The sequence below is a fragment of the Heteronotia binoei genome, chromosome 5 (genome assembly GCF_032191835.1).
Source record: "Heteronotia binoei isolate CCM8104 ecotype False Entrance Well chromosome 5, APGP_CSIRO_Hbin_v1, whole genome shotgun sequence".
Taxonomy (NCBI): Eukaryota; Metazoa; Chordata; class Lepidosauria; order Squamata; family Gekkonidae; genus Heteronotia; species Heteronotia binoei.
The window spans coordinates 77,738,731-77,753,049 of NC_083227.1; the positions used below are offsets into that span (position 1 = coordinate 77,738,731).

Genomic DNA, 14,319 nt, shown 5'->3' on the forward strand with positions numbered 1-14,319 from the left:
CTTATGCATCTTTGGCAATAGTGTGAATGGCTTACTCCTCTTCTAGCATCTGGTACATTATAAGGCTTGAAATTTGGCCTTGCCTCTAGCAGATACTGGGTAAACAGAGGCTCATGGATTCACCTCAGGAAAAACTATGTAGATAACATATTGTCAGAAAAAGTGGATTCTAATCTATAATACCTTGTGCTGGAATAAAATTAGTTAGTCTTTAAGGTGCCACAAGATTCCAATTCATTTTTGTTGGAGTATATTAACACAGCTGCCCCTTTGGAATTACAACTTTCTCACCTAAATTTTCATCTAATGGATTGCAAAAAATTACTCTATGAGCAAGAAATGTTATGGAGGATTTGTTCTGTTGCACAGGGGATTGAACTAGATGACATTCATCTCTTTTTCAGCCTTACTTTCTGCCAGATCTTGAATTCTTTGCAAGGGTTTTGTTCCATTATGGTTTTGTGCCAGTGGAATGCAGTTCAAAGTAAGCTATCAATGAATCATACCTCATTGACTAGTTGGAGCTAGTTCTGCAATGAAGACTGAGGACGCCCTGTTCTCAGTAGCAGGTATTTTTTCTAACTAAATCAAATAAAGATTTTATAGTATCTTGAGTAAACATATTTATGGCCAATATTCTTAATATGACTGGGTATATTAAAATAATATTAACAAAGGTGACTGTATAAAATAGTATGCTAGGTTCAGAGAATAAAGTAATTCAGTATAAAAGATTAGTATAAAAGATCAACAAGTACACTAAAATGATATTTTAGTTTATTGTAAAACTAAAATAGTTTATTGATAGATCACCCAGAGTTAGAAAATATAAAATAAACTATGTACCGTAATTGAACAGCACTATATAATGACAGATCACCTGTTTCAGCAGGGTAGAAATTAACTAATATGTTTATTATAAAATAGGGTAAAAAGATAAAGGTTAAATAGGGGTACATGAAATTAAAATGAAGTCACAAGGGAATGAGACTGTTAGTAGTAAATAGACCCCCACACATTATTAATGAAGGGGGCGTGGCCAGTGATGTCACTTCCGGTGACTTCACCGGAAACTGTGTCAACCCGTGCATAATTAATGAAGGGGCGTGGCCAGTGACATCACATCTGGTGACATCACCGAAACTGCGTCATCAGGGTCATGACCCCAATGACGTCACCCAGGTCATGACCCCGAGTCATGTGACCGGAAACTGCGTCAAATGGAGGGTGGAAGTGACCTGTTTTTGGGGCGCCACCATGATGTAGGCACCTCGCATATTTAATTAAGCGCCTCCCACCAGGAGGTGTCCTGTCTAGCCCCACCCCCATGTGACCTAGCCCTGCCAATCACCACATATTTAATTAATTAAGCACCTCCTCCAGGAAATGACCTTACTGACTCACGCCACGTGGCATAGCCATGCCAATCACCCCGCTGTGATGTAGCAACCCTGCATATTAATTGAGCAGGCCGGAAATCACATGTGTAGCCCCCTCCCCTGCCCCCTTCTCCAGTGCCACCCACTGCAGCGTCATTGAACTTCCGCCTGTGGAAGTCTCATTGGCATTTTTTCTAAAAAATCTCACAATGGATTTAGGAAATAAAACACTGCTAGGCGCTTGTCCATACGAATCAAGGAACTCGCCACACCCATCCTCTGTCAAGTATATGGCAAGCCAGTGTTCTCCAGGGAGGTCATGTGGGTGGGTATTTACAACTAGCCCTGCTGGTCTTTGATCCACTCTCTGTTTGGGGAGCCAGTCGCTTGGATACACTCCCAAGAAAGTCTTTTTGGTGTAAGGGTTGGTAGATAACACAGTTGTTAGCTGCAGGGTGTCCATGTTACATATAGCCGAACAAAACATTTCACCTGTGGTTTATCTCTATAACATTGTCAGAAACACCATAGACAATCATGTTGACAGTGTGAGGCAATGCTCTAGCAAACCGCACTTCAGCCCGCAGGTTCCCAGTTTTAATCAAGGAATAGTGGTCTGCACATTCCTGATCTGAGGAAAGATCAAATGCAAATAGCGTGTAGCCCTGTGCAAACTCCTCGCAGTTTACTAACAAAGATCTGTCTTTCATATGTTTACCAGTGGCCTGAACCAGCTGCAAGTGTTCCCTCACGCAGTTTCCACCTTCTAAGTCCAGCTGCAGTGGTTTTGTGGGTACCTGTTCTCCATCCAAGTAGAGAGCAAAGAAATTGATGTCATAATGCTTAAAGTTAAATGAGTTTTTATTATGGGCCCCACTGAAGGACTCATTATCCACCAATCCGATAACCAGCAGCTTGGGTAATTGCCCCCAAAACAAATTCTCTTGGTTGCTGACACAACTTCCTGCAGGGATGCTAAACACTTTGATGCCCATGCGGTCCACAGGATATTTGGCATTAGCTGTGAAGAGCGCCTCTGCGTGGCCTAAATGGACACCAGGGGCTGCTCTGACTTTCTTGATGAAAAGGGAAGCAGACAAGATGTTTAATTTGCAACCCCTGTTTAAATCATCCGCCATGAGACAAAAAGCATCTTTACTGCATGTCACTTGAATTTTGACATCCACGCCATTTAAGAGCAGTTTTTCTTGGAAAAACAGGTCACTGTGAAGCTGACCCAGCAAATCTATTTTTCTGCTTTCAGCCACTAGAGCGGCTCTTTTAACAAACCCTTTGTTGTCTCCATTCAGGGCAGTTGATTCATGTTGAGCATCTGTGTCTTTGTAAAACAGGCCTGCAGAGAACTGAGTGTTCAGAGTATCATTGCTGTAATTCAGTACAGCTTCTATAAACCCTCTGTATGGATATGTGTTATGGGACTGCAGGATGAGCCTGTCTCCCAGAGTCACATCCAGCTGGCTAAAGATGGAGGCAATAGGGTAATTCACCAGACCCACCCTTGCATTTCTGTCAAGGTCTGTCCCATCTTCTTTCACGATTTTGCAGCACAGGTAAAGCAGGGTATTATTTAAATCCATATAATCATCTCCATTTCCAGTGATTAAACAGTCAAGTGGTGCTGATTCTGACAAAGCAGCCAGGGGAGGAACTTCAATATATAGACATCTCTCAATGCTGGTTTGCATAGGGGCTATTTGGAATAGGTCCAGTTCAGATTTGGTGCATTCTTCTGACCCGCTGTGAATAAAAGCCATTGCTGTTTAAAATATATCTCGGGGGCTCGGGAGACGTCTTCCTGCCCTTCTCTTGGCCTTCTGCTTCTTAGGGAGCTTGCGCTTCACAGCTTTTCTTTTAAAGGGACTTGGTGGGCCAATTAGTTGCACCTCTGATGCCTTTCTTTTAACTCCGCACTGTCTTTTAAGGTACATGAGGCCTGAGCACTCTTGTGGCATAGGGGGACTCACTTTATTTAGAACAGCACCGGAAACATGACCTACTACATCTTTGGCTATATTTCTGGTGGCAGTTCTCACATGGGGCTTCATAAGTTCAAATCCCCTTCTCAAAAGAGGGACAGCTTTTCTGAAAAGGCTCCGGAAAATTCAACCTACCCCAGCCCCATACCTCATCGGGGCACCATGGTAACCAGGAAGAGCATAGCCAGCCTGGTTCTTGTAGTAATTCCTATAGAGGTCAGGATCCCCATATCTTTTTAAGATTACCATCTTTGTGTGCTTAACAGATCAGGCCTTTCCCCAGACAAAAGTGAAGCTTCATGATAGGGGTGCCAAGTCCAATTCAAGAAATATCTGGGGACTTTGGGGGTGGAGCCAGGAGACATTGGGGGCAGAACCAAGAGCAAGGGTGTGACAAGCATAATTGAACTTTAAGGGAGTTCTGGCCATCACATTTAAAGGGACTGCACATCTTTTTAAATGCCTTCCTTCCATAGGAAATAATGAAGGATACCGGCACCTTCTTTTGGGGCTCATAGAATTGGACCCCCTGGTCCAAACTTTTTGAAACTTGGGAGGTATTTTGGGGAGAGGCACTAGATGCTATACTGAAAATATGGTGCCTCTATCTCAAAAAACAGCCCCCCCCCAGAGCCCCCGATACCCGCAGATCAATTCCCCATCATTCACTATGGGAATTGTTCATGGAGGTGCATGATGGCTGTGGGGGTGGGGCTTCCCCCGCTGGCCAGCTGGCTGGGGAGGGGGGAAGCCTGTAAAACCGGGGGATCCCCCTCTGGGACCTGGGGATTGGGAAGCCTACTTCACGATCACCTTACCAAACTGGAATGGCATGTTCTTGTTCTGGTCCATCTTTATTTCAATAGTGATGGTGTCTATGTGGTGCTCATTCATAGGAATATAGTGTGGCTTGTCATAGATATTATTGATACAGTCGCCAGTCTCCCCTTGCACAGTGATACAATGCAGTAATGGAACATATGCATCACTAACAATTTGGTGATCCACAATGTCTGTGTAAATGTACAAAGTGTTGAACCCCCCTGCTGTAAAGTTTATATTTTGGATCGCCTCTTCTGGGGGTGCCCCTAAAAGGTGAGCCAATTCTTTAGAAGCTGAAAAGGTATAAGTAGGCGGTGCTCTTAGACCGAACTTCCTATACTGTGGGTCATAGTCCATGCTCAGTTCAGGGGGGGAATATGTGACTGTATAGTGTTGTTCAGTTTCACCACCGGGTCAGGAATGCTTTTATAATAGCCACTACTGAATCTGTATTTCCACTGTTTCTCCTTGGTAATGATTACAATGGTGGAATCTTCAGTGAGGGTCTTCCAGCTGTGAGGATACTGTATTTCCACAAGCCCAACCTCCTAGGCCCCTGGAAGTCCAATGACCGTGCTAGATGGGTGGTAAAGGCTGCTGTAATGTTCTGTGAAAAAACCGTTGCACATGCGTAGCTAGGGAGGGTGATAAAAAAGCTGCTGTCAGCCATTTTTTTTCTATATAGGATCACAGAGTTGAGAAGCAGGAACCCAGCTGTCAAATTTATCAGGCCACCCTAACCTCTTCACTAGATGTTGTTTTCTCTTTCCCCTGCCTTTAGAGGCTAAGATTTTCTCAATTCGATACACTCTGTCTGCTTTACTCTTAACTTTTTGTAGCTCTTCAGGATAGAATGAGCCTATGACGGGGTCTCCGGCATAATCTTTGAACAAGTACACAGGCCTCATGCCTCTACAGATGACCTGTTCTACTATAAATAGTTCATCTGTGAAGCTCCATTCATATCCTTTTACAAAAACTCTTTGCTTTTAGACACACGCACATGATCTCCTTTTCTAATGAAAGGCTTCTCCTTTACATTTGCCCCAATACAGTCTCCATAAAGCGTTTTCCACATGGTATGAGCATTGGTGTGGTTTACATCCATATATCTGAAGGTGTTGGCAGTAAAATACCTCCACATTTTTGTTTTTAATTTTCAATTGAAGCGCTCCACAATAGCTGCTTTGACTGAAGCTTGTCTGAAGCTTGTGTAAACACAATTTTATTTGGTAACATATTGTAACAAATTATATTTCTTGCATCATTAATAACTTCTTTTATCTATCCCATATATTACTTTTCACCCAACCCTCCCCCTGTTTCTTGACCCCCACTGGTGTTATTTACTTAAAATACTAATATTTAAAGGTACCCTTAAATAACAAAAACAAAAATCAATATTCTTCTTTTTTCTAAAACTTAATTATTATCAAAGATTGACCAATGTCCTTTTATTTTCCACTCTTTTTTCTACATATCTTCTGAACTTTTTCCACTCCATCTTAAAAACTTCTAAATCAGTCTCTTAAAGTTCTTGTTAATTTGTCCATTTCACTCCATGTCATAACTTTTACAATCCAATCCCATTTCTCTGGCATTTTTTCTTGCTTCCACAACTGCGCATATAATGTCCTAGCAGCTGAAAGCAAATACCAAATTACAGTTCTATCTTCTTTTGGAAAATTTTCCATTTGTAATCCCAAAAGAAAAGTCTCTGAAACTTTCTTAAATTCATATCCCATGATCTTAGAAATTTCTTGTTGAATCATCTGCCAATACTTTTTGCTCTTTCACAAGTCCACCACATATGGTAGAAAGAACCTTCATGTTTTTTACATTTCCAACATCTATCTGGCATCTTCTTGTTCATCTTTGCCAATTTTTAGGAGTTACATAACATCTATACATCATTTTAAAACAGTTCTCTTTAATACTATGACACGTCAAAAGCTTCATAGAATTCTTCTATAAATATTCCCAAGTTTCCATCTGTATTTCTTTATTTACATTAATTGCCCATTTAATCAGTTGAGATTTCACTACTTCATCCTCCGCAGACCATTTTAAAAGTTTGACATATATTTTTGAAATTAATTTTTCATTGTCTCCAAGCAGAACCTTTTCCATTTCTGTTTGGTCTTTTCTTATTCCTTCAGTTTTGATATCATTATCCACCAAACTCTTTATTTGTTGCATTTGGAACCAATCATATTTATTATTCAGTTCTTCAGCAGTTTTCAATTCTATTTTGCCACCTTGTATTTTTAATAATTGGTTATATGACAACCACTTTTCTTCACCTATCTCAGCTGTTATCTTTATTACTTCAGCTGGCACTATCCATAACGGTCTTCTCGCATCTCCATATTTCTTATATTCCATCCATGTATTTAGCAAATTATTTCTTATATAATGGTGAGAGAGAAAAAACGTCCATCTTCTTTTTTCCATAATACATGTATGTGTGCCAGCCAAATTTATTTCCGTGACCTTTGTGAGGAAAAACCCACTTACAGAACATCGTAGTCACCAACTTGGTTGCCAGAGCACCTGGAGAAGTAGCTCACACACGTCTGGCCAGAGAGTGTGAGTGAACCTATCCAGGGGCGAATGGGACTTATGCAGTACTAGCAGCCATAACACTACGAAGGCACTCAAGACCAGTACAAGAGCGCCCACCAGGAGAACAGGGGGCTTCCCACCATTCTGTATGACGTCCATCTTGGCCATGGAGCGGAGGAGACTGCGCCGCCAGGAGCTATCCAGGTGACGGTTTTGAAGCACTGACCATGGAATCCACTGTGAAGGGCTAACACCACACGCAGCCATCTTCCTACCAGGCCAGACTCCATTCCAACAAAGCAAACGGCTCACGTACTTGCCAGATGTCACCTTTGATTGCAAGCAATCGACCCACCCCAGGCATGGCCTTGAGGTTCAACCGCCATTGACTTTGTCCAGCGAAACTTTGGACAAAACACTGGTGACAATAGAAGATTGAAGAAGAGGAAGAACATCTTCACCCGGAGCCAAGTGTCTTTTCACTGACTGGGTGTTACCTTAGATAACAATTTGGCCATCTATTGTCACCCTCTTAGATAAGTGTGATAAACTCAAGCACACTTCCACACAGTGATTTCCTTCATTCTTCTCTGTACTGTCACCTTGGAGCACCCCCACCCTGGTCCATTTCAACCTGAAAGTTCACCCAGGTAACCAGGACCCAAGCCTGTTCATGGGCGCCCAATTAGGTGCCACCAATTAACTTTCTATTGGCTGTCGCAGTAGTCCAGCCCTTATGGTCACTGCGAAGCCTCCCCTTTTTGGGAGGTCATGCATCAGCTGACCACCTTCCTCCTCCCTTGTACCTCCCATCCCCTAAGGGCTCAAGATAGTCCTTATAATCTGTGGACTAGCTACCCACAGGTGTGCTTCTAGCAGTATCCCAATTCCGCTGTCTAGATCCATCCCCGATTCTAAGGCCAAGTTTCGGGTCCCCTCTCCCACTTCCTTGCTTGTCGCCATTGGAGCCTTCCTTGAAGACTATGATCAGTAAATATCACCCTGTTCGTCTACCCATGTGTTCCTCTATACCTCTATCTATTTGTCTTAGGACTGTATGTATGATTTTATGAGTATTTTATCTTGTATGGAAGCCTATATTTTTCTGGAAATTTTTTTAATTGTTTTACTTAATTAGAGTCCCTAATATTTTTAAGCATTAATTTCTGGACGTGGAATCCTGTATATACAGGTAAAAGATCCTGATTAAGCCAGGTGCCCACCTGACAATTCCCCAACCTCGTTTTGAGGGCATTTTGGCTTACACCTTCCAGCGCTAAGAGTTTTTTATTTAACAGCATTATCCTTTCTTTTATCTACACTAAACAGACTGCTTCCTGATATAATTTTAAGTTCGGTAATTGAAATCCACCTCTCTCTTTTGCATCTGTCAACATTTTCATTTTGATCCTTGGTTTCTTCCCAGCCCACACAAATTCTAAAATTTTTCTTCGCCATTTATCAAATTGTTTACTATCTTTCACAACAGGAATAGTTTGAAACAAATACATTATTCTTCGTAGAATATTCATTTTAATTACAGCTATTCTGCCCAGCAATGACAAATTAAGTTTATTCCATTTTAACATATCTTCATCCATTTTACGCCATAGCTTCTCATAGTTATTTTTGAACAAATCAATATTCTTCATTGTTGTCTCCACACCCAAATATTTTACCTTGGAGGTAACTTCACAACCCATCAGTCTCTGTAAGGCCTGTTGCTTATGAAGCTTGTCTGAAGCTTGACAGGTATTCTACCTTGTTTGAAAATTTCTTTAAGGGCTTTTGACACCCTCCCCCCTATTTTGTCTTTTAAGGCCAAAGCCCAGGCATATTTAGACAATAAGTCAACCACTGTTAAAAAGTACTTGTAGCCATCATTATTTTTGGAAAATTTCTGCATATCAACTAAATCCGCCAGCCACTGGGCATCCAGACCAGAAACCATGGTCTTGTTTCTCTTAAAGCGGACGCGGGCTTGCTTTTGCAATGTGTAAGCATCTGGCTCTGAAAGCCAGTTAGTAACATTATTTTGAGTGAGAGCTTTACACTGCTTTTTGGCTGCCTGGAAGAGAGGCCTCACCCTGCCAAAGCTCCCTGCTTCTCCGGCTGTATATTACATGTGCCTTAAGACCTCCTCTTCATCAACTGCCCCCATCATCGCCCACTTCTCAGAAATGATCACATGAGGTTATAAACAAATGTCTTTATTGTAACAGAACTACCTCTTTTTGTTATTATTGATTTTATTCTTCTTTTTCTTGTTGCACTGGATAACTTTGGTATAGAAACACGACACACATGATAGATTCACATCAACAGGGTTACCGATGTGAAGATTACTGAAAGCCTGGATAAAATTCTCATCAAGCTGTCAAAATAAAATAAAAAGAACAGCTCAGTGAAAAAGTCCATCACCTGCCTTCATTATACACCCATTCACAAACACTGCTTTACCTGTGAGTTTGACACCGCATTCTCTTGTTGCATGGATTCGTCTAAAACCTCTTCATTTTCACCCTCCTCTGGAGTTTCATCATCATCTTCAAACTGCTCAGCAGGGTCCCAGTAAATACATCACAGCAGGGTGAGCATTCCCAAGTCCATCTCGTCTTCAGGGCGGCTGGAAAGCTCCGTCCACACATCATGCTGGCTTCCCCATGCAGGCATCATCGTGTTTTCTGTTCTACCATTTACCTCTGGAGTTTCAGGGTGCTCGGGCATCTCTGCAGCCTCATTGGAGACCAGGTAAGTACAGCGCATAGGGACAACTCCACCAAAGTACATAGTAGATGCAGAAGGGATGTCAAATTTCAGCTGCCTGGCAGGAGCGCCAATGTTGTTGAAGCTAGGCCTCCCCAGTGGCGGTGGTGTGGTGAATACCTGGGACCTGGCAGGAGTTTCCATGTTCTCAGCAGGAGCCTGCGCACGTGTATTCAAGGACAAATGGCTTCTTTCCTAAAATAACCTGGTGGGTGTGGGCCCCAGTCCATTTGCTATTGGCCAGGAGTGACTGGGTGTGTTGTTAGAGGGGTCACACAGACCTACTCAGGCCTTCTCAGTGGTGACCCCCATTTTCCAGGGCGGGGTGCCACAGGCGGAAGTTCAATGATGCTGCAGTGGGTGGCGCTGGAGAAGGGGGCAGGGGAGGGGCTACACATGTGATTTCCGGCCTGCTCAATTAATATGCAGGGTTGCTACATAATAATAATAATAATAATAATAATAATAATAATAATAATAATAATAATAATAATAATAATAATAATAATAATAATTTTTATTTGTATCCCGCCCTCCCTGCCGAAGCAGGCTCAGGGCGGAAGTACCATGATTACATTTAATACATTATACGGTAAAATACATTAAATAAATAATTAATTAATAATTAGTTAAAACCATTACAATTAAGGTGCTACAATGCGAACATATTAGATGTATATCAGATGGCTAGGTATCATTTCAGGATTCAATCTTGTAGGCCATTTGAAAAAGGCTAGTTTTGCAGGCCCTGCGGAACTGATTATTGTCCCGCAGGGCTTGAACCTCCGCTGGTAGTTGGTTCCACCAATGAGGAGCCGTTACTGAGAAGGCCTGCTCCCGAGTTGTTTTCAGTTTGGCCTCCCTTGGTCCAGGGATTTTTAAAAGATTTTGGGAGCTAGATCTTACTGATCTCTGGGGAATATATGGAGAGAGGCGGTCCCTAAGGTAGACAGGTCCTTGGCCATACAGGGCTTTAAAGGTAATAACCAGCATTTTGTAATGAACTCGGAACACAATTGGCAGTCAATGCAGCTCCCGCAACCTAGGCTGCACGTGCTCCCACCGAGGTAGTCCCACCAACAGCCTGGCCACCGCATTCTGCACCAGCTGCAGTTTCCGAGTTCGGTACAGGGGCAGCCCCATGTAGAGGGCATTACAGTAGTCCAACCTCGAGGTGACTGTTGCATGGATCACTGTTGCCAGGTCACCGCGTTCCAGGAAAGGGGCCAGCTCCTTCGCCCTCCTAAGATGGAAAAAGGCGGCTTTGGCATTGTCAAGGAAGGCTCCAGAAGCACTCCCAAGTTTTTGACCCTGCGCACTGGTATCAGCGACGCACCGTCAAAAGCTGGTAGGGAGATCTCCTCCCCTGGCCCGCCGCGGCCCATGCAAAGGACCTCTGTCTTCGCTGGATTCAACTTCAGCCCACTCGACTTGATCCACCCTGCCACGGCTTGCAATGCTCGGTCCAGATTTTCAGGGACGTCTCCAGTCCGGCCGCCCATCAATAGATAGAGCTGGGTGTCATCAGCGTACTGGTGACAACCCAGTCCGTACCTTCGGGCAATCTGGGCAAGGGGGCGCATAAAGATGTTAAACAGCATCGGGGAGAGAACTGCCCCCTGGGGCACCCCACAATTAAGTAGGCGCCTCTGGGACACCTCTCCCCCAATTGCCACCCTTTGTCCCCGACCTTCAAGGATTCTGGGTGGACGTAGATGCTGGGTGGATGTAGATGCTGATTGGCCTGGCTATGCCACGTGGTGAGTCAGTAAGATCATTTCCTGGAGGAAGTGCCTAATTAATTAAATATGTGGGGTAGGTAGGTCATGGTGGGGCATAGATGGTGATTGGCGGGGCTAGGTCACGTGGGGGTGGGGCTAGACAGAACACCTCCTGGTGGGAGGAGCTTAATTAAATATGCGGGGTGCCTACATCATGGTGATGCCCCCAAAACAGGTCACTTCCGTTCTCCATTTGATGCAGTTTCCGGTCACGTGACTGGGGTCATGACCCTGATGATGCAGTTTCTGGTGGCATCACCAGAAGTGATGTCACTGGCCACACCCCCTTGCATGGAGAGTCTATTTACTACTATTGTTCCATCAGCTTTCCTATATACAGATTTGGATATCTACTTTTTCTGGCTGTACAAACATGTCGGTTAATATCCCCCTCAGTATCCTGACAGCTAGAGAGCAAACAGGGCTTTTTAAATTTGTATTTATTTATGTTGTTTATAGTCAGCCTTTCTCACTTGCACTCAAGGTAGATTACACAACACAATACATGAGATATTTAGTAAAGAACACAATAGGATTAAGGTTTGAAGAACCAGTTAGAAATGTACAAGCAAAGTATTAGCATTCTAAACAATGCAAAAATATATAGTAGGACCCTAGTTTCAACAAGATGAACATATTAGTATAGACCCCATCTAAGTTATCCAAGTAACTTTGGGAATTATTTAGTACGGTTCACTTCTGTCACCTGTATAGAAAAGTCCTTTTGAATAATTCAGTTTTGAATAGTTTGTGGAAAGCCAGGAGAATGGATGCCTTCCTGATCTCCTCAGGCAGGCTGCTCCATAAGCTGGAGGCCACAGCATGAGCAGGTGTTGATTTTGCTTATTTGCAAATTGGCATCTGTAGAAGACTGCTCAGATGGGTGAAGCTGTCATAGCAGTGTATACTGGAATGGTGGTCTTGCAGATATGAGGGTCCAAGACTATGAAGAATATGAGGGTCCAAGGGCATATGTGATAGGCAATATCTTAAATTGATCCAAGTAACTCATAGGCAGCCAGTGGGGTGACTATAGAATGGGAGCAATATGTATGCTCCATCTAGCTCCTAATAGTAGCTGAGCTTCAGTGGTTTGTTCCAACTGGAGTTTGTGAACTGATTTTGAGGGGCAGACCATTGTGGTGTGGATCAACTGTCAAGGTAAGAGGCCATCTTTTTGGTTAGGTTGAGTTGGGAGAAAGCCTTTTTTGTGGCTACATTAACTTGCTTCATCAGCAAGTGAGAGATGAAAAACATTAGAGACCAACAGAAGACCTGTCATAGAAACTGGAACCCAATGAGAAAGCATTCACAGTTGTTAAGAAACTTCACCACTCCTTGTCATAGAGTCTGGTTGCACCCAGATGTGGCAAGTCAACAGGATGACAGACCTGCCTATAGTAACTAAAACCCAAACTGACAATATTGTAGAACAGCTGTGGACCCTGAGGTCAACATTGCTGTTCCTCCTCTCAACAGTTAACCAATAATCGTGCTTACTGGGTTGGTGAACAATTAGTGAGCAGCTTAAAGACATTTTCTTTCACTTCCCCTCCAACCAGGCCCACTAAGGCAAAAGTCTGAGGAGATCTTGACTGCATGAGCAGAATGCATTGACTGTGGTGATAGAATGGCATCCATTCCCCCCCCCCCCCCCCCCATACAAGAAGAAATCTCATGCAATGGAGAATCCAAAACTAACTTTCCAGGTCATACAGGAAACTAACATTGCTAACCCAAAAATAACTGTGACCAAAATCACTAAAATATATACAAAATTTATTATATCCAGAACAGGCAAACTATAGAAGTAGTGTTTACTAAAGAATACTCAGTCCAATTCCATTCATAGTATTTCCATAAAGTCCATAGTCTTCCTGAAGATATCAATCTTTCTAATCCATGTAGTAATTTTGCATCTCCATTAATCCGATGAAAATATATATGTGTAACAGGACAGCCAGTGTTTCAATTCCTGTTTCAATGCCACTTTTCTTCAGGCATGGGACTTCTTCAGACAATCTTCCTACAAACGCTTATGTTGGATAATATGTCTCATTATGCACAACTCTTACAGGCAAAATGCTTAGCTGGCTCATTTTGCCTGTAAGAGTTGTGCATAGTGAGACATATTGTCCAGCATAAGCTTTTGTATGAAGCTTGTATCCTTAAGGATATTATGGAAATAACACTTTAGTCCCGTGCCTGAAGATGTGGCATTGAAACAGGAATTGAAACTACAGCTGTCCTGTTGCACATATATATTTTCATGGGATTAATGGAGATTCAAAATCACTACATGGATTGGAAAGACTGATATCTTCAGGAAGACTATGGAATTTATGGAAATACTATGAATGGAATTGGACTGAGTATTCTTTATGAGAACACTACTTCTATAGTTTGCCTCTTCGGGATATAATAAATTTTGTATATATTTTAGTGATTTTGGTCACAGTTACCTTTGGGTTAGTAATGTTAAGTTCCTGCTGGTAGCAGTGTTTCTCCTGGTTTGGGGGTCCCCAACCCCCAGCACGGAGCTGGCCAATGGGGGGATCCCCACCCCCAAAGAGCTCTGTTGGTGCACAATGTGATGACATCACTTGGAAGTGATGTCATTGTGCAAGGCATGCTCTAGCATTTGGGCAAAACCCCAATGGTACCATAGATTTTTTTTTTTAAAAAAACTGAATCCTAGAGCATCCGCAGAGTGATGACATCACTTCAGGGTGATGTCCCTGCACCATATGCATGAACTGAGTCCCCCGCCGAGACCAAGATAGGACTTGCCAACCCTACCAGAAAATGTACTGTTAAAAAACATACAGCAATAAAGAGGATACATGCCAAAGGGCAGGTAGTTTACAATGCAGTCTTAAGGGCACATTCCTGGGAGTCAGCATTATTGACTAAAATGGGACTTACTTCTGAGTAGACCTGCTTAGGATTGCTCCCATAGTCACACATCTGTAGTGCACAAGAGGGAATCCCAACTGAATGTCAGCAGGA

At 42.9% G+C, this 14,319-nt stretch overlaps 1 protein-coding gene across 1 annotated transcript; it reads right to left on the reverse strand.

Moving 5' to 3' along the window:
* Positions 1-1,867: 1,867 nt before the first annotated feature.
* Positions 1,868-3,154, reverse strand: LOC132572010 (uncharacterized protein F54H12.2-like). Its single transcript, XM_060238802.1, has one exon. It carries the CDS (start codon positions 3,152-3,154, stop codon positions 1,868-1,870), a length of 1,287 nt encoding a protein of 428 aa, XP_060094785.1.
* Between the last annotated feature and the right edge of the window lie 11,165 nt (positions 3,155-14,319).